Source organism: Pezoporus flaviventris, unplaced genomic scaffold (genome assembly GCF_033815535.1).
Source record: "Pezoporus flaviventris isolate CSIRO_AGI_PZ_B2104156 unplaced genomic scaffold, CSIRO_AGI_Pfla_v1 ptg000067l, whole genome shotgun sequence".
Classification (NCBI taxonomy): Eukaryota; Metazoa; Chordata; class Aves; order Psittaciformes; family Psittacidae; genus Pezoporus; species Pezoporus flaviventris.
Window position 1 is genome coordinate 893723 of NW_026892615.1, and position 26031 is coordinate 919753.

Genomic DNA, 26031 nt, shown 5'->3' on the forward strand with positions numbered 1-26031 from the left:
GCGGTGCTCTTCGGTATAAACGGTGCTGGAGAGGGGTGCGGCTGCGCCTCTGGCAGCGGAGTCTGGTGCGGGACACCGGCATGCAGCGCAAAGTGGGAGAGAAGGGGGCTGCAGATCAGTGCTGTGATGGGATCCGGCGCCTCTCGGGAGCCGCGTGGTCAGCTGATGAAGTTGCTGAGCTGTGCTGCCTGCACTATCGGAGCAGGCTCCCTAAGCAGGGGAAGCCAGATCCAAGCAGGGAGTGGACTTCACTGGCAGCTGTTGTCAAAGTGGAGTCCGCAACCCAAAGAGAGGTTCTTGCTAGTGCAGGGGCTCTGCAGGGTAAGACAGCCGTGGGGACGGGGGCAGCTGGCGGCGAAGGGGAGAGGAGATGGCAGCCCTTGGTGCTTTCTTATTTAATACCTTTGAAAAAAAAAACAACCCCATTTGCGTCTCCACCCAAATGCTTTACTCTGCAAAAGCTTTTACCGCTTCTGCCTAGAAAGAGACGGTTATGGTGAAGCTCTGTTCTTCTCAGGCTGTATCTGAGAGGAAAGAAGTTTAGGAGGACCTGAATTACTAATGTAAACCCTTGCACAGGTGTGTTCAGCTGCTACTTGAAAGAGTGCTGGAAGGTCTCAGCTGGCTCTCCATTAACAGGCTGCCTTATTACATTTTGTGTTGGTGATAGTTCCCCATTACCTTTTCCCTTGCTGGCACTTCCATATTGCTTCACAAATTATATCCCATGCTTGCTTACAAGTTTGAGGAATCATCTGCCAGCGTCGCAGGGTCCAGCCAAGCATGGCAGGCATGTGCTAGTGCTGCTGCAATGTATCACAGACCTTTTCTGGGGCTGGTGAGATACTGTTTCCTTTCTGGAATGTGGTATGGCCTGCCTCACTGTATCTTACCTTTGACACAATGTCCTGTGTGTTACCTCAATGACTTTATGAGAGCAGTGCTTCTGGTCACAGCTTGTTCAAGTAATAATGTTTCCTTTTTCAGTTACAAAGGAAGTTGTCGCTATGGGAACAGGAACAAAATGTATTGGCCAAAACAAAATGAGAAAAACTGGTAAGTATGGTGTTCAGACCAGACATCCTGTGCTACCTTTTCTTGCTGGTGTCATAAAATCGGTGCAAATGTCCAAGGCTCAGACTTGAAGGCAGAAGTGTCAGGCAGGTTTCACTTCATTAAGAAGAGAGGAGTTTAGGCAGCCACAATGGCTGCCCTGGAGCTTGTTGTACTTGCTGCCTTGAAGGTGAATAAACTTTATATATGTGAAAATGTGTAATTTAGGCCCTTCATCTGCATGCCCAAAGAGTTAATGACTAAAAGCAAACCAAAACATAAGCAAAATAATTGTGCTGCTTTTGCCTCTGATGATCTAGTTTTGTCGTGGCCTGATGCGAAAGAGCCACTGCTGAGTTAGGGGAGGGATGGCACCGGAATGTACTAACAGGCTGCTTGTCTTTACCATGTGTTCTGCAGCTAGCTAATTTCAAGTATTTGTACAATAGTGTGTGTGGCACAAACATGACTTCTCACAGCTACATTTCTTACCATTTATTGTAGGATTTTGCTCTGCATGTCTGCTTCTTTACTCAGGATGTTTGTTCCCTCTCCTAGGAGAGGGCAGAAGCTATAGGAACTAAAGGAGAAGTGCTTGTAAATATGTAGGTACAGGGCTTTCTACCTTCTTTAGGTAGATCTGCAGATCTTGTTCCTTTAGATACTGCAGTAGGCAGATATTGCTGGAAGTTTGACGGTGAGATGTGTAAATCTGGTAAATATCAGTGTTATTTACAAGAAAAGTAATTTATATTGTACATAGTGCAACAAGAGATTTCACCCAACAGCTTAACAAGCACTTAAAATTTTCTGAATGCTATGCTTCATCTGAGAATATAAAGAGTTACCATTAAGAAGAAATACCATGAGGGTTTTGAAGGAAGCCAGTGTTTATTCAACTCAAAGGATTTCAGATGCCAGAAGAGTTACAATTTGGTATTTCAACAAGTCTTGGGTTTGCTGCGGAGTGAAGAGTTTTATCCTTCATTTGAGTAGGCTGTTGACCTCCTTTTGTAGCTATAGGAATTGTAAATATCTTGCAGTAACTGAATACCAATGTTAAACCTTCACATGCTAACAAATCTGGAGAACTGACACCTGTCAAATCTTGTTTGCTTTGTTGTCTCCTTTTTAGTAATGTTGCATAATGTTCTTATTTGGTTGTTGCTTCAGGAGATGTTCTGAATGACAGTCATGCTGAAGTTGTGGCCAAGAGGAGCTTCCAGAGGTGAGGCATGAAGTTTACGTGCTGTTACTCAGTGCCTCTTGAGGTTGGTTGATTTTGGTAAAAATGTTTTGACCTATAACAAAATAGCCACATTTTGCAGCCTCAGGGATAAGAGTGTAATGAAAGAGAATGGTATTACTTCTGTGTAGGCAACACTTTTTTTCCCCTTTGCAACAAGCAGTTTAGCCTAATTTTTACACTTTTAAGTGGTGTGAAGGCCCTTTCACAAAAGCTTGTTTCTTTGTTCTTGTAGAGCCTCTGAACAAAGTAGGATCTGATTTCATGTGATGTCAGTGCTGATTTGATGAGTAGCTGTCAAGGGTAGCCTTTTTTTTCTTTCCTACATAACAGCCGTCGTGTTCACATTGGATAAGCTGGTTCAAGGAACCAAGACAGGAGAATAGTAAAGCTACAGAACAGAGACGTGATTTGAAGAGACATTTAACTCCACTGAATCTGACCCTGTCAGGTTGCTGTTACTAAGGTTCCAATGATGTGGTTTTTGTTTATGGATTATGTTGGATCCCATCTATCTTTAGAAGCAAAACTTCCTTGCTCCTCACAGACTTTATCAGCAAAGGACAGGCACTAGTGGGTGTCTCATGTTTGTTATTTTCCCATGCATCAGAAATGAAGTAAATGTTTCATGAAAACTTTCTGCCTAACAGGTATCTTCTCCATCAGATGTGGCTGGCAGCTTCCCATCAGCAATGCAGTATCTTTATTCCAGGAACTGAAACTGGGAAATGGAAACTCAAACCAAATGTCATATTTGTTTTCTTCTCCAGTCACACCCCATGTGAGTATGCTGGAGTGAACTAATTTCATTGCTCTCACTTGTAGAATCTCTTCTGCCCCTGCCTTTGGTCTTTTTGGTCTGGAGTGAGTGTGAGGCAGTAATTCATGTTATTAGTATGTGCCCTAAGATGTACTTGACTGGTCCTTCACAGATACATTTGGCATTTTTTTCTCACTGGATGTGATTTGTGAGAATTCAGGAAATCTGGTATGTTGTTCGTTATATAGTGGAATGCTTCGCTTTCTCTTTAGATGATAACAGCTACTATTCTATTTCCCAGAAACTAACATACTTGTCAGAGGTTCTGTCATGTCTCCTGATTGCTTTGCTTTAAACATTGTCTCCTTGGATTCAAATTATAATGGTATCATTGACAATTATCACAGTTCCTTAAAAAAAAACCAACAAGCAAAGAAACCCAAAACCAGCAATCCATCAAACACAAAACCTCAGAAAAAAGCCGATAACAACCAAAATAACCCCAACCACAGCCATTGTTTAAGCCCAGCCTGTAACCCAGAACCATGCAGTTGCTTGCTCACCGCCCCGCTTCTTCCCTCCTGCTCCTGGAGGGATGGGGAGAAGAATGGAAAGAATGTAACTCCCATGGGTTAAGACTAGTCCAGTAACTAAGGTATAACACAAATCACTACTGCTACCACCAATAATAATAATGATAAGGGGAATAACAAGGAGAGAGAATATAAAAATAAAAAAGGAAGGGGAAAATACTGATAAACGCAAGTGATGCACAAATAATTGCTCATCACCTGGCAACAGATAACCGACACAAGCACTGATTTGGGCCTTCTGGGTAATTCCCCCCAGTTTTTGTACTGGGCATGATGTGCTGTGGTATGGAATACCCCTTTTGTTAGTTTGGATCAGGTGTCCTGTCTCTGCTCCTCCTGGCTTCCTGTGTCCCTCCTCACTGGCAGAGCATGAGCGACTGAAAAGTCCTTGACTGTGGTAAGTGGTGCTGAGCAACAATGAAAACACCCATGTGTTATCAGCAATATTCTCAGACTCAAGCACATCCCAAGCACAGCACTGCAACAGATATTAAGAAGGAGAAAAGTGACTTGTTACAACTGAATGCAGGACACACAAAAACCCCCAAACCACTAAAAAAAAAGATAAAACTCAATCAAACCAAAGAAAAAAACACCAAACCCAAACAACAAACCACCAAAACAAAACCAAAAACCCCCTAACAAATCAAAACCAAATTCCCACAAAACAACCAAAATTTCCACCTACAGAACAGTCCCCTAATCCAAAACTTATGGGATGGATGCAACTTCTTGTTTTGTCCAGGAAAACACTTTTGTTAAAAAAAACCAAACCAACAAACATCACAAAGATGAGCTCTATTAGCAAAATGTAGAAATGAGACTTCTTGGGTCTGTCATTTTAATGGAGGTCTCAATGTTATCACAATCTTACCAGTATATTCTTCAACTGCTAGTCTGTTACCAGAGTCAAGAGGTCACAGTGCTCTCAAAATACACCTCATTAGTACTTCACATAGTGAATTAGTTGCTCATACTTTTGTGTGATTTTGATGGCATTGCTGGAATACACTATGATGGTTTTCTTTAGTAATGCAATATCAGAATAGAGTCCACATTTATCTCCAAATTTAATAGCAAGAATAGTTTCTGACTGCCTTTTTCTCACATACCTGTCACGCCTGGTTGGCTTTGAACTGAGCTTCAGAATTCTGTTTTGATCTTGTTTTAATAATACAGATTAAAATTTGCATTTTTATTTGATAGGTTATTATTTACTTACTCCTTTGAGAGTTGTATTGTTTAGTTAGATCAGACTAGTTTTCCTCTGAGTCTTCAGCACTGCCTGTGGTCTGTCAGATGCCAATGACACCTTTAGCTTTATGATTTTTATTTTAAATTTTGCTTTTTTGATTATTTCTTAGGTAGAATGGAAAACATGAAATTAAACATAGGTTGGATAAAATTTCAATGAAGTCTGATTCTTCATTGTACATCAGTGTCGCTTGAAAAGCGTGTTCTCATAGTTAAAATTTTCCTGAGAACAAATCTGTGAAAGCCAATAGCAGTCATCATAGTACTGCTGTGATATGTTCCAATCACAAGAGATACATTTGGCAAATTTAAATATTATTTCTTCTGTTGTAGGTGGAGATGCTTCTATTATTCCAATGAGTGAACCAGTGAACCAGCTTTGTAAGCCAGCAACTGGAGCTGATGCTGTTGGACAGTTAGCAGAGTGTAGAAGTAACCATGATCATTTGGGTCTAGAAGATAAAAGGAAATCAGAGAAAATGGCAAGTGACCATAAAATCAAGAGAATGAAAACTGACAATGATGGTTATTTTTCTGTAATCACTGAAGGCCTGGCTGTTCAGCAAGGATCTGTGGAACGAGAAGATGACACAAATCCAGAGGGCTGTGAAGGTTCTGCAGAGAGGCAAACAGCTAATAAGGAGACTACCTTAAGGAGACCAAAGGTAGCAGATGTTTATAGAACTGGAGCAAAATGCGTGCCTGGAGAGCTGAGTGATGCCCGAATACCTGGACTAGGTTATCACTGTGTGGGGTTATTACGAGTGAAGCCAGGTCGTGGGGACAGAACATGCTCAATGTCCTGCAGTGATAAACTGGCTCGTTGGAATGTATTAGGGTGTCAAGGAGCTCTTCTGATGCATTTCCTGCAGTATCCATTATATCTGTCAGCAATTATAGTGGGGAAGTGTCCATATAGCCAAGAAGTCATGAGGAGAGCAATTATTGAAAGGTAAGTGTTCACTGGAAATCACATGGTGTGTATGGAGACAATGAATCATGGAAGACAACATATCACACAAATACCAGAACTTTTTTCCAGGGTCATATGCAGAAAATGTCAATTTCTGCAAATTCACATTTTCAGAAAGTGGCCCTGTGGAGTATGGAGAAAAGGTGACTCCTGCTGGTGGATCAGACTTGAAGATTCACAAAAGAGTTTCCATTAGATTCTGGATCCCCTTGGTTGTCCCATCACAGAGCACTGAGAAGCTGTTACCCACCAGAGTTTTTCTAAAAGCTTTCCAGCAGAAAAAGCAGCTGGAAGGACATGCAGTCAGTGTAGTGAAGTTGGACTTCTCAATTTATTCAGTTATCCGTACTCCAGAGAGTCATTCTGAGTAGTAAGGTTCCTTTTACATAACTGTGTTGATGAGCAAAAGCAGCTTTTATGTCGTGCAGCAGCATTCCTAATATTAAATTAAAAAGCTCCCAAATCCATCCATCATAAATGCAATCTGAAATTACTCCAAGTAAATGCATAGGTAGACTTTTGCACTGTCTTTCTGGTTGTCCTTACAGACCTTTATAACAGCCTTAAATTCAGCTTTCACTGATTTTAGACCCTGCTTTCAAACTAACTTTCTAGCAACTAAAAGAGGCAGTATATTAAACTTACTTGGAAGGGAATTGTAGTAAAACCAGTTTACTTTTTGCTGTCTTTCTGAGCTTGGATCTGAACTTAAAATTTCCCAGGAGGTTAATATTTGGGTTATTGCATTTGCATATAAGTCCATCCCATGTAAAATTTCAAAGTTATATTGTCAGCCGTTCTCAGTAGAAGTTTCTGAAAGCTGCTGTTCTAAAGTTGTGACTGTTCCTTGTGTCTTCAGGTGAGCTGTGCATCCCTTGGAAACCGACTTCGGGACCTAGCACAGAAATTGCTGTGGTGTGGTGGAGTACATTTAGGTTTAGAAAGATGAGTCTGTTTGGCAACCAGATTGAAAAGTCATGATCTCATGTCAGCACTTGTTTCTGTTCATATTCATAGAATCATAGAATAGTTAGGGTTGGAAAGGACCTTAAGATCATCCAGTTCCAGCCCCCCTGCCATGCTCAGGGACACCTCACACTAAACCATGTCACCCAAGGCTTTGTCCAACCTGGCCTTGAGCACTGCCAGGGATGGAGCATTCACAGCATCCCTGGGCAACCCATTCCAGTGCCTCACCACCCTCACAGTAAAGAGCTTCCTCCTTATATCCAATCTAAACATCCCCTGTTTGAGTTTTAACCTGATACCCCTTATGCTGTCACTACAGTCTCTAATGAAGAGTCCCTCCCCAGCATCTCTATAGGCCCCCTTCAGATACTGGAAGGCTGCTATGAGGTCTCCACGCAGCCTTCTCTTCTCCTACCTGAGCAGCCCCAGCTTCCTCAGCCTGTCTTCATACAGGAGGTTCTCCAGCCCCTGATCATCCTCGTGGCCTCCTCTGGACTTGTTCCAACAGTTCCATGTCCTTTTTATGTTGAGGTCACCAGAACTGCACACAATGCTCCAGGTGAGGTCTCACAAGAGCAGAGCAGAGGGGCAGGATCACCTCCTTTGACCTGCTGGTCACGCTCCTTTTGATGCAGCCCAGGATACGGTTGGTTTCTGGGCTGCAAGCGCACACTGAAGCCGGCTCACGTTCATTTTCTCATCAACCAACACCCCCAAGTCCTTCTCCTTGGGCTGCTCTGAATCTCTTCTCTGCCCGACCTGTAGCTGTGCCTGGGATTGCTCCCACCCAGGTGTAGGACCTTGCACTTGGCATGGTTAACCTCCATGAGGTTGGCATCAGCCCACCTCAGAAGCATGTCCAGGTCCCTCTGGATGGCATTCCTTCCCTCCAGTGTATCAACCAAACCACACAGCTTGGTGTCATGAGCAAACTTGCTGAGAGCACACTCAATCCCACTATCCATGTCACCAGCAGAGATGTTAAACAGGACCGGTCCCAACACCAGTCCCTGAGGGACACCACTCGTTACTGGTCTCCAGCCGGACACTGAGCCATTGACCACAACTCTTTGTGTGCGGCCATCCAGCCAGTTCTTTATCCACCGAGTGGTCCATCCATCAAATTGATGTCTCTCCAATTTAGAGACAAGGATGTCGTGTGGGACAGTGTTGAATGCTTTGCACAAGTCCAGGTAGATGACATCAACTGCTCTACCCCTGTCCATCAGTTCTGTAGCCCCATCATAGAAGGCCACCAAATTGGTCAGGCAGGATTTCCCCTCAGTGAAGCCATGCTGGCTGTCACCAAGCACCTTGTTGATTTTCATGTGCCTTAGCATGCCTTCCAGGAGAATCTGCTCCAAGATGTTGCCAGGCACAGAGGTGAGACTGACTGCTCTGTAATTCCCCGGGTCATCCATTTTCCCCTTCTTGAAAATGGGGGTTATATTTCCCTTTTTCCGGTCATTGGGAACTTCACCTGACTGCCATGATTTTTCAAATATGATGGACAGTGGCTTAGCAACTTCATTTGCCAGCTTCTTGAGCAAAACTTCATGCTTCTGGGACACTTCACACTTCCCATGCAAGCTAGTATCTGCCTGGTCTGTCCCACCACTTCCATTCACGCTTTGAATGTGCAGTGCAAGCTCACCTTTTGTAGTTTTCATGCCTTCTGAGGGATGCACTTCAGAATTCTGCTGTGAGTCTGGGCCTTCAGCTTCTGTAAAGGATGAGATTTGTGGCTTCTTAAATCTGGCTTTGGCATACTTGTTTCTCATCCTCCTGCTCTGCAATGTAGAAAGAATTTTAATTTTTGAACCTGACCCACCATTAGGAATGATTGAAATGGCAGAGAGAGGAGCCAAGGAGGAGAGGTACTCTGCTGCGCTTCATGTTCGCCGACAATGAGGGGATCAGTGGGGATGCGAAAGGCAAAAGAGGCCCTGGTTGCAGTGACCATGAATTGGTGGAGTTCAGGATTCCAAGGGGAGGGAAGGAAGTAAAAAGCAAACTCACAACCATGGACTTCAGGAGAGCAGGCTGCTTCGAAGAGTCATGCAGGCTGTGTCACCTAGCATGTGACAGCTTGCACTGGTCGGCTGTGAAAACACTGAGTTGTCTTAGACTGGAAATGCCAAGTGTAGGTGCTTATCTGTGATGATAAAAATCTGTCTGCTTCTTTGATCTGAACTACACCCTGTGTAGTTTTTCATTATATAGTGGAATGCTTCACTTTACTGTGAGCAGTATTCTGGTAACACAACTTGTCACCTCAGGGAAGTTTATGCGAGGTGAGGTGCACTGCTGCTAAATGAAGAAAATCCTCTGCTGTTCACTGGCTTTCTTGCTCCTCACAACTCTGAGTTGATGAAAACTATTCCAGCAACAAAAGGATTGGAAGTGAGTATTTCTCTTGCTTAGGAGGTTGGTTCAGTGCAACAAAGGTATCTGCAAGTTTTAAAGGACAGTAAGTGGAACAGGGCAGAGTGAAGGGAAAGGAGGGCAAGAAGGAAACCCAGGAGCTGAACCTCTCCCATTAAGAGCCAGTTACTACACCAGTTCCTCTGAAAGGTTTGAGTTTATTTAGTAACTCCTTTTCTCCATAGCCTTGCATCCTTCTAGGATGGTTATAAAAGACATCATAGTATATTAATTGGGGAAACTCTATAGCTATCTCTGCAGTGGAGTTTACTGGGTAATTCTTTCCTCACTCTGTAATACTTGATATCTTTCCTCATACAATCATAATCCCATTCAGTGTGTAGCAGTAATTTAAAGTAACGCAGGTAAGATTATGCATATAACTGTAAATGTATCTTGTACCTTTTTAGTCTTTGATTATGAACTTCCAGGTTCATAAAACAGTTGTTAGTGTAATATGGTTTACTATGTAAACACTTTGATTATTGCAGTCTTTATCCTCCATATTTTACCTCCATTGATTAGGAAGGTTAACTAACCCTTATATCTAGACCTTTTTTAAAAATCAGTCACATTTTTTTAAGATGGACAAAGTCTTAACAAACTAGGTCGCTTTGTTTTTTTAGCAAATACTTTTTTGAAGGGAAACGTGCCCTCAAGCCTCCTTGTCTTTCTTCCACAACTCATGCTAAATTCAGTTTTAATGTAAAAAGTAACATATTTTAGATTGTGGGTGGAAATTGCACAAAATCAGCTTGTTTAGGAAGAGCAGACTTAAAATCACTTGCATTTTTCTGTGCCTACTTTAGGTGTCAGCACATCTCATGTTTACCAGCTGGTTTTGTCACCCAGGAGGTTAAGCTGCTGCAGTCAGATCTTCAGTTTGAGCACAGCCGTCAGGCAATTCAGGAAGCACAGACTAACAGCAAAACAAAACTTGTGCCTTGCAGTGCAGGTGAGTTCACCTGGGCTAGTTGCATAACTGTGTGCAGAAATCCAAATAGAAATGAGGTGGTTTTTCTGGTTTTCTAAAATGGAACATCATTCATCGCCAATGCTAGAGGCAACATGTGACTTAGAGCAAGGAATTAATTTCAGGTCAGAACTTAATTGTTAATAATTAATAATACTCAGCTCAGCCTCTCGTTCTCTGCAGGTAATTTTCAGACTGAATGAACACCTGGTTGATGCCATGAAGAATTTCTAAGCTAAACAAAGACAGGAAACAAGCAGCTAAAGTGGAAGTTCTGAGGTCACTAAAAACCCCCAAAATATCAAAAGGCTGCTTGTTTCAGTTAGTTTTGCATTCTCCTTGGTAATGAACAGAAGAATTGCCGTGCTGAGTTATGCTTGTAACTGCTGCAGAAATCTGTGAACGTAAAAAGAATACAGAGTAGTATAGTGTGAGGGTTTAATTGATAGAGGGTTTGGACATTGCATTTTTTGTCATGGTGATGAATGAATATGCAAGTCACGCTGTGATTTAGCAACATGGTGTCTTTTGGGAAAAAACTCAAACACTGGAGCTGCCACCATGCGTGTACGGTTACTAGTACTAGTTAAACAGTTTCTTTAAGCTTGGACATGCCTACCATCTGCTGTTGTATACTTTTCTGGCTTAACTGGAACTGGAAATTATTCTCTTACAATAGACCTGATGATAAAACAGACTGCAAACAAAGGGTTCCTGAATGGAATTCAGATTCATTAGATTGGATTTTTTGCAGGTGCCAGGAGGGAAAATATTTTGATTCTGTGAGATAGGAAACAAAATCCATCATTGAAAAATGGCGCCAGTTTACTTTGCAAAAAAGATCTGAAGCCAGCTGCTAAATCCCTGTGTATGACTTTCTTTCTGTACAGTTACTCATGTCAGTCTATTAAATAAAGATGAATGATGCTTTATCACACTTTTTTGCATATAGAAATTATGCCGTGTTGATTTTTTTTCTTGAAGAGGTGAAAATCAGAATAAATTCAGGGCTGTTACATTGAGCATTGAAATATGCTTGAAAATTGCAGCTGGTATTAAAAATAGAAATGTGTTCTTTTTAATATTTTGAAGTTTGTGCTATAACAAAGGAAAAAAAGAAAAACATTCTCATGTTTAAGTAGATTTTTATCTCTTTGTCAGAGGATGTCAGACTCTGACCAGGTGGTTTTAGATACTCCCCACATGTAAGATGAAGTGTTCAGTAACAGTTTTTTGTATTTCATGTTGTTTGGGATTACACAGAATTTTAATTCAGCAGAGCTATACAGCATTGTACCTAAATCACAGTGCAAATACCATTTACACTTAGGAGAGCAGGGTAATTGCAGCATACAGCTGAATCACGATACGAGTGCGATTAACATAATCAGCTGCCATAATATGCTTTATAATGTGTAGGTTTTGAGCATCTTGAATGGCAAGATGGTATCATGAAGGAGAAAAACTGAATATTTTCTTTAGAGTTAATGCATGTGCAGCTGTTTTGCCGGTTATGAACACAGAAAAATGGGAGAACTTAGGGAACAAAAAATGTCTCCCCTCTTTTTTTCTCCCCTCAGGAGGGATGGGGAGGAGAATTGAAAGAATGTAATTCCCATGGGTTGAGATAAGAACAGTCCAGTAACTAAGGTGTAACATAACACACTGCTGCTACCACCAATAATACTAATGATAAGGGAAATAACAAAGGAAGAGAATACAACCGCTCACCACCCACCTACAGATACCCAGCCCAACCCAAGCAGCGATCTAGCCCTTCCATGTAACTGTCCCCACTTTATGCGCTGTGGTATGGAATACCCCTTTGGTCAGTTTGGGTCAGGTGTCCTGTCTCTGCTTCCTCCTGTCTTCCCCTCCTCCCTGGCAGAGCATGAGGCTCACAAAGTCCTTGGTCAGAGTAAACATTACTGAGCAACACTAAAACCATCGGTGTTATCAGTGCTGTTCCCAGGCTGAAAGTCAAAACCACAGCACTGCATCAGCTACTAAGAAGGAGAAAAAATTACTGCTACTGCTGAACCCAGGACATCAGTAGAACTTAAAAACTGTTTTCAGGATATTGTGGGACAGATTAGGTATACAGTTTTGTTGCTGTTAACATGCCACTGAGCTTTGGTCCTTATTTATGAATCTATGAGGCATGGTATGCAGAGTTTCAGCATTAAGAAGTTTACAGTCTTAAGATGATAATAAGGTAACCAGAATGGTAAAGGATAAGGTTGTTGGCACTTGCTATGTCTTTGAGCAGATTATTTTTATTTGACTTCTAGATAATAATATTTTTTAAGTACAGTCAGCAAATATTTGATGTATGTCAGTTATCAAACTCAGAGAGAACTATTTGGAGCATACAATACATAATAAAATAGTAGTACACAGTAAATAAGGAAGATGTAGACTGTCTGGTGCAAGTAGTCTGAATTATTTTGGGAATCAGCATGGTATCACATGAACACGTGGAATGAAAGGAACTGTTAAATTCTGCTTTTGTGATGAGAGCATATCCCTTGTTCATAATCCTTTCTTCTGCAGCTATCAGTTGGACTGCAGTCCCTGAGCAGCCTCTGGATGTCACCTCAGATGGCTTCCGTCAGGGAACAACAAAGAAGATGATTGGGAGCCATCAGAGCAGGTATGAGAATGTTGTGGTGTCTGAATGCAGAGATCTTTTTTGTTAGCCCACACACACGTCTGTCAGCTCATATGGTGCCTGGCGTATTGTCAGAGTAGAGGAAATACAGGGAGTGAGGAAAAAAGGGGGAAAGGCAGGGAGCTGGGGAAAGAGAAGAGTCACTGTGTAAGGGAGAGAAGGGGAGTTGGAATGGCAAAAGTTGATGAGGGTTAACAAGTTTATCCTATTTCTTTGTTTTCACTGTTGATTAAAACTAGAATTGTAGGTAATGGTGGTGGTGGATTACGATAAATTTTTATTAAAATATAGATTATTATTGAAATGAGCAGAATTTTTGCTTTGTATCTCTTGAGTTGGTGACTGTGAAGGAAATGCGTGTTCTACAGGTCCTTCTTCTAGATTTCTGTAAGAGTCAGCCAGCTGATCTGCTTGTATGATTGTTAAAACTGTTGTTTTGCAATGTGGCTTTCTGCATTAAAGTTTTAAAATGTTATGAAGTGCCTGTAGCATCTTCCTAACACAAAACATGTCACTTTCCAATAGTTTCTTGACACTGTGCTCTCTAAGAAACATCATAATCCATGTTTAAAGAAACAGTTACACATTTTTCTTGTGGTTGACAGGAATTACTTGTAAACATCTGCAGACAAATCTCTCTCTACACCTTTCTCGGTTTAGGTGAGGTGACCAAAATTAGCACTGGTCTGTGGAAGTTCAGCTTGAGGGCTGCAGTCATGTTTTGGTTATTGGCTGCTTATACTACGGTTTATCAATGGTCATGGTGTTCTTTTTTTTCCTGGGCTTTCTGGGAGAAATATGATAGTCCTGACAGTAGTGAATAAGTAGATCTTGGACAATTCTAGAGGATAATTCATTCACATGCCTGAGAGTTGCATGTTCTGAGCTTCTCATTGACTGAAGGTTATCCTGGTATATCCTAGTATTTCTCGTCTTTCCTGAAAGAAGAGGGCTAGTAACTTTGTGGTCTGTGATGTGTGACATTGGTTTGTGGGGTATTGTTAGCACAGGTGACCTCGGTGACTTAGTGTGTCTTTTGAGACAGGCTTTATGTGCACAGTGGAATATTAATTTTCATTAGGTGGTATGTAATGTATTCCAGAAGATGTGTGAAAGATCGGACAAACCAAACAACCTCTTCTCAGTAGGCTTATGTTTGTTACGTAGCATTTGTGGATCCTCAGCTCTCAAACTCTAGAGCCACTGCTAGGTGCCAGTGTGCTATAGAAATTTAGTTATTGTTGAGAGCTCCTCCTCTCTTTTACATGTGCCCAAAATTTACTAAAACATTCAGAAATTATGGGAGAGGGCCTACAAGACTGTGTGACTTCAAAGGCCTTGTTTCCTTAGGAAATCAGGATTAAAAACAATGTCTGTCAAAGAATACGTAAACTGTTCACACTTGTGTGATAAATCGTCACGAAAGGAACTTCTATCATGAAAATAAGGAATTTATATCCTTACTGGCAGTGGGTGTTTAATAATAAACAAGACTTAATTTCCCTCAAGGAATCTCATGGTGATTCGTGGGGGGTGTTGTTTAGAGTTTCCCCCCCCTTGTATGCTAGATAACGCTAAATATCAAGGAAGGTAAAGCTGACTGACTAAAAGGAATTTGTAGGTAGATGTCTGGTATGTGCTTTTGTTAATACTTATTTAACTAAAACACCAGAAAATACAATATGAACTACTGGCAGATTAACATGAAGATGAAATTTTAGAACATCTTTGCATGCCAATTTTGGGGTTCTTAAAGAACATACTACCAAAATAGAAAGTTTTTTTTTGACTGGTGGTTTTTTTCAGTGTTTCTGGAGAATCAGTTTGCACTTGTTGGAGAGCTCAGTCATTGTAAAGACAAGTGTATAAAGAGAATTTGCTTAAATAGAGAAAGTAGCTGGGGCTCTCAAAAATGAACCATGCTTTATAAACAGCTCTTCTACCTGTGTTCTCTTTGGGGAGGGTGAGGGTCTTAAAGCTGACTGAGATGCATATGGTATCTTCAAACTTTGACTCACTTTATTTTTTGATGAGCCTTTTAATATTTAACTGCTTTGCAGCTGTTGCTGTGTGTGTCCTTGTCACTATTGTGAGAAGGACAGCATTGTTCCATCTATTCCTGCTGATTCTTTTATTTGTTCTGAATAAGTCTGCCAGTTTGAACAAGCCTTTCAAGTCCTCCTGTGCTTGTTTGATCAGTTCTGGGACTAGTCCTTCTGGCTCAACCTTGCTGTAGTTGTGAGCTGATGATGGTGCACTCTCACACAGATAACAATGTGTGGCTATTAAAATGTTCTCTGCAAACTGATAAGAGTGCTGGCTGGCACCATGGTGGCAACAGAGCTCTTTGTCAGTACAACATTTAAAACAAAGTAAAAAGGCAGGTGGGCCACTTGGATGGGGTAGGAAAAGTTAAATTGTTGAGAACTTTCTACATTCTTTGAGAAGTGAAAATGTTTTTCATCAAAAACATTCAGCTGGGATGTAATACTGTGAGCTGTAAGAGGAAGTACAATTCTGAATCCTTTTTCCATCAGAATTCCTGATTTATTTTTTTTTTCTATCAGATCCAAGATCTGTAAAGTGGAACTCTTCCATACATTCCAAAAGCTGGTGATGAGTATTCCACATGAAGATCTGCCAGACACGCTCCGGTAAAGACATTTTTGTTAGATTTAGAAAAGTGATTTCAAACTTAATGAAACTCAATAATTATGTGCTAATACCAGAATCTGCTCATGAATCTCGCTTTTGATAAGTTCATTGTTAAAATTTTGTCTTTGAAAATTATGGCATGTACTTGATGGGTTAGGAAGACTTTTTGGTCTTTCTAATCACCTCCATGGAGAAATAGCTATCACATCTCATATGTTAATGACAGAAGAAATTGCAGGTGGGTTGTTTGGAGTTAAGGTAAGAATCTGGGGCAGCTGATCTGTTCTGAAGGCTTACTTCTTTTGAGAAGGGTAAACTCTGTTCCTGATCAGTGGGGCATTGCACTAGGTCTGGTGTCTAGCTGATGGACACCTCTGTAAGCCTCTTCAACTTGCTGTCTTTGCAGAAAACTCTACATTTTGTTTGTTTGTCTTCTGAGTCAAAGTGGTTTTGTCTGAAGCAGAATTTGAGGAAAAAAAGTTTGCTGTTTTGTTTTGGTTGGTTTTTTTTGGTTTTTTTTTTAGAAAACTGTAGGCTAAAATCTTTTTTTCATCCAAATGTATGATGGATTGAGAGCTAGTAAGGTGAGAAGTTGTAGGGCTCTTTCTGCAATGTATGTATTATGAAGACTTTCTGGAAAGACAGAAAGTTGGCTGAGGAAGCTACACTTGGAGGTTTCTTTTATATTATTAGAAACAAGTTTGATTTATCAGACTGCAGTTTCTTGTGATAGTCACCTGGTCTGGCATTGCATTATGTGCATTACGTGTCTGGTGGTATTCCAGCCAGAACAGCTACCATGGAGTAGGGCTTAGTTTTATATATACAAAAAACTTAACTCTCACTTTGGCTTAGAGATTTGGAGAGATGTAGAAGGTTCCAAGTCCATTGCCTTGAGAGGGTTAGTTTATTTCAGAGTTATTTCCAGGTATGATTTCACCAGGGATGTGATTACGCCAGCTGTTAAGCTAATTTAACTGCTGGTAGCTGCTGAGGGTGATGGTCCCACAGCAGTCTCTGCTGCTGATGGCTGTAGATTCTTGTTTTCTCCCTTGTATCAGTTGCACTTCTCCAGCCTCAGGGTGAGGCAGTTCAACTAGCTTATGCTGCAGAAAACAATTTCCTTGTCTTCTACGTTTTCTATTGGATGAGCTGAATTGGCTCATGTAGGGCTAAAACATGTAATAAATCCTTTGCAAAGGAAGTAAGAGGTATGTGTAGCTGGAAGAAAGGGAGATGGGCTGTTTCTGCCTTTCCTGGTAGCAACATATTAGCTGAGGTGAACCTAAAAATAAAAGTGTGCCCTGGATTTCTATTATTAGATCTTGCATGCCATTGAGTTTCTTGCAGTTACCTTTTGTGTCTGTAGAAGTCTCATAACTATTTTAAAGTTCTGATGCCAGCAGGAGCCGTGCCACTGCTGAAACACTTTCAACTGATTCTATAAATAGAATACACTCTTCTTCAGTTTTAAATATAAAATTGTTAACCTTTTTTGAGTGGGAGTTTTTATCACTTGTTCAGCCATCATAACATCCTCCAAGTAGAGTGTGAGCAGAGTGTGAGCTGTGCCTTGTTGGGTAGGTGACTCATTGTGCTGATCATGTGCTGCTTACATAAAGTCACTTCCCCTCAGGGCTTTTCTAGACTCCAGTGGCTTTGTAATTTCCTTTGACTTTTTTGTCCTTTACCATTCTTCTGCTTGGGTTTCTCCTGACAAAGTCCATCTGATGTGCAGATGTGGCTGCACAAACTCGATTTATACAGTAGAGGTGCTAGCTCACCAGTCAGCTTGTCCAGTTGCTTTCCTGTTGGAAGTCTTTTTTTTCCCCTACTCTTCACTTAGAAAGCAAAATTTAAAAAAATTTGTATTGCTGTTTCCTCCTTCTTCTCTTTCCTTTTCTGCAAAATATTCTGATGTGTTTTCTTCCTTTTTCTTCCTTTTCTCCTTGTAGTTTGAATTTGAGTGGCCCTCAGATAAAAAATCCCACACTCTCAAGTTGTTTCCTCTAAACTCCTGTGTATTTAAGTTACCCAGCTCCATATCTTCTTCCCATTCAAATGCATCTTATCTCCTCCCACAAATGTTTGGCTCTGGTGCTATGCTGTCACCTAGTTTCCTTTTTCCACTTTGTCCTTAAGTTCCTGCTTTGCTTCTTCTAGTCCACTTCTTGGTCTCTTGCCACCCATCCTTTCTGCTCCATCAAGGGAATCTCATTGTGTTGTCCTTTAAAATTTGCTGAACAGTTTTGTCTTGGTACATTCAGACACAAGCCATTCTTTACTTAACGTTTCCTTCATCTAAGGTTGTCCACTGTCAGACCTAGGATACCGGGGCAGTTAAAGCTTTACATGGAACTAGTTTACTGCTTCTGATGCTCTTTTGTTTTCTTCTTTATGGTGTCTAAAGCTGCTTCTCTGGCTTCTTGTGCCTTCCCTTCTCTTTTATTCTTCACTTCTTTCCAGGGAATTGATGTGGGCACTGTTACATTGGAAAAGGGAGAACGCCTACTGGGGCAGAACTCTGCTGGCTCTCCAAGATGCTAAACATTACACTGAGCAGTTGTTTTTGTCAGGATTTAGTTTATTTGCTTTCAACTGAGACAGTGAAGAGGTTGTGTTTAGCTGGCATTAGCTACTTCACGAAGAACCAGATAGTGCTGTGTTATGTTGTTACACTTTCTTCCTTTCTGATAATTTCTATGACCTCTGGCTTCTGAACCTTACTTATATTTTCATTCACATCTCTAGCTAGACTATCTAAACTTACTTGGTTTTTTATAACCTCCACTTGCCGTACTCCATTCTCTTCTGTTGTCTCCCTTTCACATGTTGTTTCATGTTAATGTTTTGAAATTACTGGTACATAAATCCATCATTCCTCACCATGTTGTTTGTGCTCACTGTCAAAGGAGACGTGCCGTGTGGCAGTGTTGTGCCATTGCTAATCTTAATTGTTATGTAGAAACCTCTGCAATATTATTGTTATTTGCAGATCTCTTAGTGGTTATATGGCAAAGGAGGTTTTTTGCATTTTTGGTTGTTTTCCCTGCTGGTAGAAAAACTGCATGCTTTGTGCATCACCTGAGGAAGTGAAAGACTTCTTTTGTCACACAGTGGTATCCACCATACAGAGTCACCAGGCCTTTCAGTTTGTGCAAGGTGTGGCTGGCTCTGCAACCCTTTGTCTGAATGTAAGGGAGGCTTTGTAACATAAACCTGCCCCAAGTTTCTCGTTGGGCTTATTACATGGATCACTGATTCTCTTTTCTCTTAAATTGTAGCCAGGAGCCCTCACAATTAGGATTGGGCTTTATTCATTGTTCCCATTCTGTCTGCAGTAGGAACAATTCCAGTTCCAGTGACACCTGATTGGAGGGTGTGGGCTGCTGTAGAGAGCAGTGCAAGGACTTTCAGATGGCTTTAAGATACATTATAAAACCTTTGTTTGAGGTTCATGTTTAAGGTCTTTTTGCCAGTGTTTATTTGTGAAAAGCAAAAGGATGTCACCAGGTGGCTGCTAAATATTTCCCTATGGAATGAGGGAGGATGATGGTAAGGAAGTGTCAGCCTAATGAAAGTAACTGTCATTGGAGAGCTGCATTTTCAGTGTTACTGATGTTCTCCAAATTAAAACCAAACCAGAACAACCACCATATCTGGCAAGAATTCTGTTGCAATTTTCTAGTACCTTTTCCATTTTCTTTTTAAGATTGGTACATGAAACAGTTTCTGTGATGGTCCTACCACTGCATGGAGGCCTGTGGAGCAGCTAGGTCCTCTTCACTTTCTATACTGCACATCACAGATGCTTGTTTAGGTCTTTGCCAGATTGAAGAATCTTTTAGTAAGTAGTATATTCTGCTCCATAAAGATTCTTCACAATGATCTCAAGACTTGGTCCTTATTTTTTTAATTACTCTGTTGAGCTTCTACATCTTTCTCTATGGGATTGATTTTTTCCACATCTCAGATGACACTGGAAAAAGCCACAAAGTTATTTTTCCTATTTTTGAACAATACATAAAAAATCTGGTCTGCCAAGCTTAGGCACAGCAATATACTGACAGTCTTTCAGATACTGCAGAACCTTATGTTACTGTTAGAGCTTGTTGTATTTGAGCAGACCCCACTCACAGGAAGTCAGTGAGCAAAAACTCAGCATCTTGCCTGCAGTGACTGCATTTGGTCTGTAGCTCTGAATAAGACACTAACAGAATCAGACCCTGTATGTTTTTCTGACCCCTGTCATTATGGATTCACATCAGATTTTTACGTACTGGAGCTCTGTGAACTTTTGCCCTCTTAGATGCGATTCATTAATTTTTGTACAACAGTATGTTCTGTTTGATGCCTTGTGCTTACATCAACATTTTTCATGTGCAGAGTCACTGGAATCTCAAAAGTATATTTTAGTTCAATGTATACGTTTGAATATGTGGTTAAAGAGGTGTTGCTGAGAAGAAAGTACTGCAGAGTGCATTGCTTTTCTTTGCAGGTTGCCTTGCTGGTGAGCCCATTTTTGCTCAGCTTTCCAAGTAGCTGAGCACATGAATGTTTTCAAGCAATAATGGTGATTTGTATAAGACTTTTCCGAGAGTGCAGTACCTTTCAGAGTGAAACCTGTGGATCACATCTCATGTCCGTGGCACACAGCCATCAAAATCACTGTCTCTCTTACATTATAGTGTAGGGGCAAGATTAAAATAGTAAAGAGAAACATAAAAGGAATGTAGTCAGGCAGACCTGGGCAGGCAGTAGATCATACAGTTGTACTGCACTTTGCCTGGAGCAGCAAATTGTCACTTCTGCCAAAAAATGTCACAGGTTCTTTATTACTGATGCTCAGACCCTCAATGGCCCAAACACAGCTGAGATACAAATCGTGAGGGATTTAGGCAGATGTAAGGTGCCTTGAATTTGTGTCGTAGTTTAAAACCAGGCAGAGCTCCTTCACTCACTGTACCCCCCTCTTCTTGCCCTTCCCCTACTCCCGGAGGGACGGAGAGGAGAATCGAAAAGGATGCAACTCCCCTGGGTTGAGATAAGAACAGTTTAGTAACTAAGGTATAACACAAATCACTGCTACTACCACCAATAATAACAATGATAAAGGAGATAACAAGGGAAGAGAATACATCACCTCACCACCAGCCAACCGATAACTTGCCACACCCAGGCCCAACCAAGCTCCGACCGATACCTCCTCCAACCCTGCAGTCTCCCAGCCCTTCCGGCTCACTCCCAGTTACCTCCTGGGCATGACGTGCTGTGGTATGGAATACCTCTTTGGTCAGTTTGGGTCAGGTGTCCTGTCTCTGCTTCCTCCTGGCTTCCCCTCCTCCCTGGCAGAGCATGAGGCTCACAAAGTCCTTGGCCAAACCAAAACATCCTTGTTATCAGCTCTGTTCCCAGGCCGAAAGTCAAAACACTGCACTGCACCAGCTACCAAGAAAGAGAAACATGACAGCTACTGCTGAACCCAGTAATTTGAAAGCATTTTTCCCATGTATAGATTGAAAATTTCTTAGAAGCTTAATGGAGATTTTGAACATGAATTGAATAAATCTGATTTTGGCAGCTCTTTGAGGAAGCTGTTTAAAATGCAGCTTTCTCTTGCATCCACTGTTAAATTCTACAGTGATGTTGTCTGCTTGGAGAATGAGAGCCCAAGAGGCTGCACTCACATGTGCTCTTGTAACTACTACTACAGTGGGGTGAAAATACTGAGCTGCTCCTTGCTGTCTATCCTGCTTTTGTGCTGTGTTGTCCTCTACTGTCTCCTGTAACAGTTTCCAAACAAAGGTCTATTGGAATGATCTAGGTTAGAAGAATCTCTCTCATTTCTCATAGGCTGAGAAAGTTGGGGCTGTTCAGCCTGGAGAAGAGAAGGCTGCGTGGAGACCTCATAGCAGCCTTCCAGTATCTGAAGGGGGGCTATAGGGATGCTGGGGAGGGACTCTTCATTAGAGACTGTAGTGATAGGACAAGGGGTAATGGGTTCAAACTTAAACAGGGGAAGTTTAGATTGGATATAAGGAAGAAGCCCTTTACTGTTAGGGTGGTGAGGCACTGGAATGGGTTGCCCAGGGAGGTTGTGAATGCTCCATCCCTGGCAGTGTTCAAGGCCGGGTTGGACAGAGCCTTGGGTGCCATGGTTTAGTGTGAGGTGTCCCTGCCCATGGCAGGGGGGTTGGAACTGGATGATCTTAAGGTCCTTTCCAACCCTAACTATTCTATGATTCTATGTGTTTTAATTAAATTGTCTCACACTGCTGGATATGAGTTAAAGAGCCGTTGATCTGCCAGCAGATGCAGGAAAAACAGGAACATTTAGCAAGGATGAAATGCGGAACAGCTAGGCATTGGAGTATTTCTCTTGGCTTAGTGGCAGGTGCAATATCTGTCTGTCTGTATCTGTATCTACATATATGCATTCACAGCAAATGCAAGCAAAACAGCTGTTTCACCTTTAACAAGACTGAGCAGGTCAAAAGATCTGTGTTGTAGAACTCATTTTTGATCTTTGACCATCTTAAATGTGACCTCATAAGTACAAGTAGCTGTGTTTTGAAGATATAAGCAGCATCTAGTATTAGCTATTCTGTGATAAAGAACAAATATATGTCATTAGATGATTTTACAGTGAAGAAGGGCAGGGTCAAGATCTTAAACAAATATGTCAGACGTGCTTGAAGTGCAAGAAGCATGCTAGCATGAAAGAGTTTCTCCCAAAAGAAACATTTGGTCATTACCCGTGAATGTAAGCGTGCACACTGCTCCCCAGGGTGTGGTTTTGAGGTGGAGCAGAAGGTGCAGGTGGTTTGTACCGTGTCTGACGTACACGTTGGGAGTACCTGGGAGAGAACAATTTGCCTATGGTAAGGATTTGGAGGTGGTTGTGGTGAATTGACCTTGGCCTTTCTTGGAACTGTGTCGTTCTGCTGAGGCTGTAGGGAGTAGGTGCTACATGCAGAAGGGGAGCAGAGCACCAAAACTGCTGAGTCTGTTTTGCTTTAGAGAGAAGGTAAAAATATGTTTTCTCCTTTGTCTCACTCTTCTCCATTATTTTGTGTTGGAAAAGAAAAGCTATCCTGTTTGCCCTTGTCACCTTTCCTTCCCGCCAGTAATCGTGTCTGTTCTTCAAGCAGAACTAGGCTACTTGTTCTGCACCTATCTCTAGCCACCTTTTCAGCTTTCCTATGACATTTCTTTGCTATAATGGAAGTTTTCTATAAGCTATGACACAAACAATGACACTTCTGTTGCTGGAGAGTGGTGAAGCATGGAGAGGAACTGGTTTGCTTCCTTTTGTAAGACTGCTGACAGTGTCTAGATAGATACACTAGCTTCAGGGTCTGTCCTCTCCAGGTCTTGTCTAGAAGCACCAGAGAATTTCACTTACTAGCATGAAAGAGCTCAAATGCCATCATCATGTGCTTGGGTGTTTGGGTTTTGTGGGTTTCTTTCATTTTGTAGCTTTACATTCAATAGCATAATAGAAATGTTTTCTGTGTTGTGTATTTCCTGTCAGGATGAAGACTCTAGAAACCTACTGGGACTACAAGGAAGCTGCACTAAATTATCAAGAAGCCTGGAAAGTGCTGCGTAGCCAAGCCCTAATGGGCTGGGTCAAGAATACCAAGGAATACCTGCAGTTCACATGAGAATACATGCGGCTGTGTAAATCCAGCAATGAGCTCTGGTGCACAGATACCGCTGCAGTTCAAGGACTAGGAAAAGATATCCTCTAGTTTGTCCCTGCCCATGGCAGGCGGGTTGAAACTAGATGATCTTAAGGTCCTTTCCAACCCTAACTATTCTGTGATTCTATGTGCTGTAAGGAGACAGTGAAAAGGAAAGCAGTTTAGAGAAGTCTTTATTTTGGTTGAGTTGAAGCCCCTTTTTATTGAAATATAGAAAAGAATCATTGTAGACTTGAAGTTCTGAGCTGCATGAAACAATTATGCCTCAAAAGAAAGGAAGAAGTGACGTGCTATCCCCTGTTACCCGAGGATATGATCAACCATAGTCCATTGCAGTGGAAGTAATGTCAACTGAAACTAAAGCAGCGCTATGGCCATCACTTGTAAATTTTACTGCTGCTTTTATCCCCCCCTCTTCATAATGTTATGGTTGGGTTTGTGTTGCTGGGACAACCCTGATGTGTAGTAAGTAATGTTTTTATAACTCTTGGCTCTCCTTGTCTGGCTCCTGGAAGAATTTTCCATGTCCCCCAACCCCATTGCTTCTAACTGGAAATACAGGTTCTGTTAAAGGGTCTTTTTTTCTGCAAATCCTTCATGTAAGCTTCTAGTTACTAAATACAGCCAAAGCAGAAGTAAAAAAGTGCTGGGGAGAAGCAGTGTCAAATAATACCACTTGTGATCTATCTCATGTGCCTGTTTTAATTTCACGACTTTCCCAGATACCTGTTCAACTGCTTTGCTTCTGTGGGCACGAAAGAAACCTCCTGGTTCAAACCTGTCAGTCCTGTGTAATTCCTGGCAAACAGTTACCTACTTTGCAGTGTTTCAAGTGCTGTCCAACCCCTGTCTCCCTGTGATATGTGGTTAATTAAAAGCAGGGGTGCCTTAACCATTTATGTCACTGTTTCCTGGCAACTGTTCATTAATTGCCTGGCAGAAGTGGAGATGCTTTGGGGGAGACTGAAGTGGTCTCTGACAGTCTTTGCCTTTATGCTTTATTACCAAGTAATGTCTACATGGCAGTCAGTAAACGCTGGGGGCTGGGGGAGGCAGCAGGTAATTCTCTGTAAGCTTTTTGTCCCAATTATTGCATTCTGTGAGCAAGTTCAGGACTATGTAACTGCTACTGAGCACACTCCCCTCTTGTACCTTTTCTGCTGTAAATTGTGCTTCATAAAACATTTGCACAAGGCAATGGGAGGATGAAAGAAGTGGATAATTTAGAACCTAAGAATTTTTTAGTGACTTGAATGTTCTGTTTTTTTGGTATCTTACCATAGTTTTGGATTTGAAAAATGGGCACAGCAGTTCTCCAAACAGCCTGTACAGTCAACTGCTGAGCTGCATATGGGACTGTTCAGTACATATTGCGTTACAGTCTGAGAAGTGATTACAGCAAATCCTTTTACTTCACACTTGGGTTGACTTGTCAAATAAGAATAGTGCTCTTGTCGAAGAACTAACAAAACCCAAATGCTGTGTGTATGAGCCTGTCCTCCCGAATCCCGCAGAAAGACCAGTTGTATTGGTGAAGGGGGGAGCCATTGCATGTGTCTTTAGAGGACAGGGGATTATGGAGAATGGTAACTGGCATTAGTCACCAGGGGATGAAAAATGGCCAGATGCTATCACAGATTTGCTACATGGTGAACTGCATTGCAGGGGCAGAGTCCTGTAGTGTACCTAAGAGATAATTAGTACATTTCCAGACTCCTAAAATTTACCTTTGTCCTCCCCTGAAATCTTGCAGAAACTGTAACTTACCGTACCTAGTTTCCCTTTGTTAATCAAGAAGGTCTGTAGGGAACCTGCTGACCAGACTGGAATGTTCCCATTTCCCATCCAGCTGCAATATTAAAATGGGTTACATAAGGCTAGTTCTGTCTTGGCATCCAGACAGTTTTCAAATGAGCAGTTACGTGATGTAAATGCTTTTAACTCTTTCATAAAATTCGAGCCTGGCTGTTGGGAAAGGTTGTTCCTGGATTTTCCTGTGTGTTTGTAAAATACTTGTGACCTGTGGACTGCTGCTTTCCACTACTTGTCAGGCTTAAAAGTAGTTTTATAGGTGCTGAACAGTAATACTAACCTCACTTTTGGATTTAGTTGAGGACATATTTTAGCCTAGAGTGAGTCAATGAATATGCAGAGAGAGGAGCTAAAACAAAGCAGCATTTAAGGATGGGGCCTGATCCTGCATGATCCTTAGGGAGAACATTAGAATGCAGAGACCCTGTCACAGAGGAGCGCAGTTGTGGGTAGGTGTAAGTAGAGGAAACCAAGTGCCCACAGTTGATGGTTAGTGAGGACAACCAAACGGTTGCCAAGGGGAGCAGCAGAGCTCATGAGGGCACCAAGCTTCCCAAGGCATGTGTAAAATGAGCGTATTTGTATTACTGGATAGGTCCCTGATTTTCCCAAACTAGTATGGGGGCCAGTGGTCTCTATTTTTTGGAAGAAAGAAACTAACCCTTGTTTTGAGTGGGACATCTTCAACAGCTTCACTGTTGGAGACACCATTATGTTTTCAATTGCAGTAACAAGGCAGGGCCACCTGCTTACCTTTAAGGAAGTCAGAGCATGGTTTTGCGCAAAAGTAGAAGTAAACAGCCTGTTTGAGCTGGAGGCTGCAGTTCATGACATAACATGCTAACATCCAGTACCTTTGCAAAGGAAGGTTTTAATCTTCGCAGGGTGCTTCCACTGCTCACCTTAGGCAGGCTGGAGCACTTACTGATCTCAGTACATTCA

General features: G+C 41.7%; 1 protein-coding gene across 2 annotated transcripts; it reads left to right on the top strand.

Annotated features, from left to right (window-relative positions):
- The first annotated feature begins 80 nt into the window (after positions 1–80).
- Positions 81–24176, top strand: ADAT1 (adenosine deaminase tRNA specific 1). Of its 2 annotated transcripts, none has more exons than XM_061471788.1 (9): positions 81–321; positions 988–1056; positions 2227–2281; positions 2950–3080; positions 5240–5858; positions 10082–10227; positions 12799–12898; positions 15484–15570; positions 23106–24176. In XM_061471788.1, exons 1-9 carry the CDS (start codon positions 81–83, stop codon positions 23236–23238), a joined length of 1581 nt encoding a protein of 526 aa, XP_061327772.1. In that variant the 3' UTR covers positions 23239–24176. The 2 variants fall into 2 exon arrangements, with proteins under 2 accessions (XP_061327772.1, XP_061327773.1); XM_061471789.1 differs by lacking the exon at positions 81–321 and adding an exon at positions 478–579.
- Positions 24177–26031: the final 1855 nt, after the last annotated feature.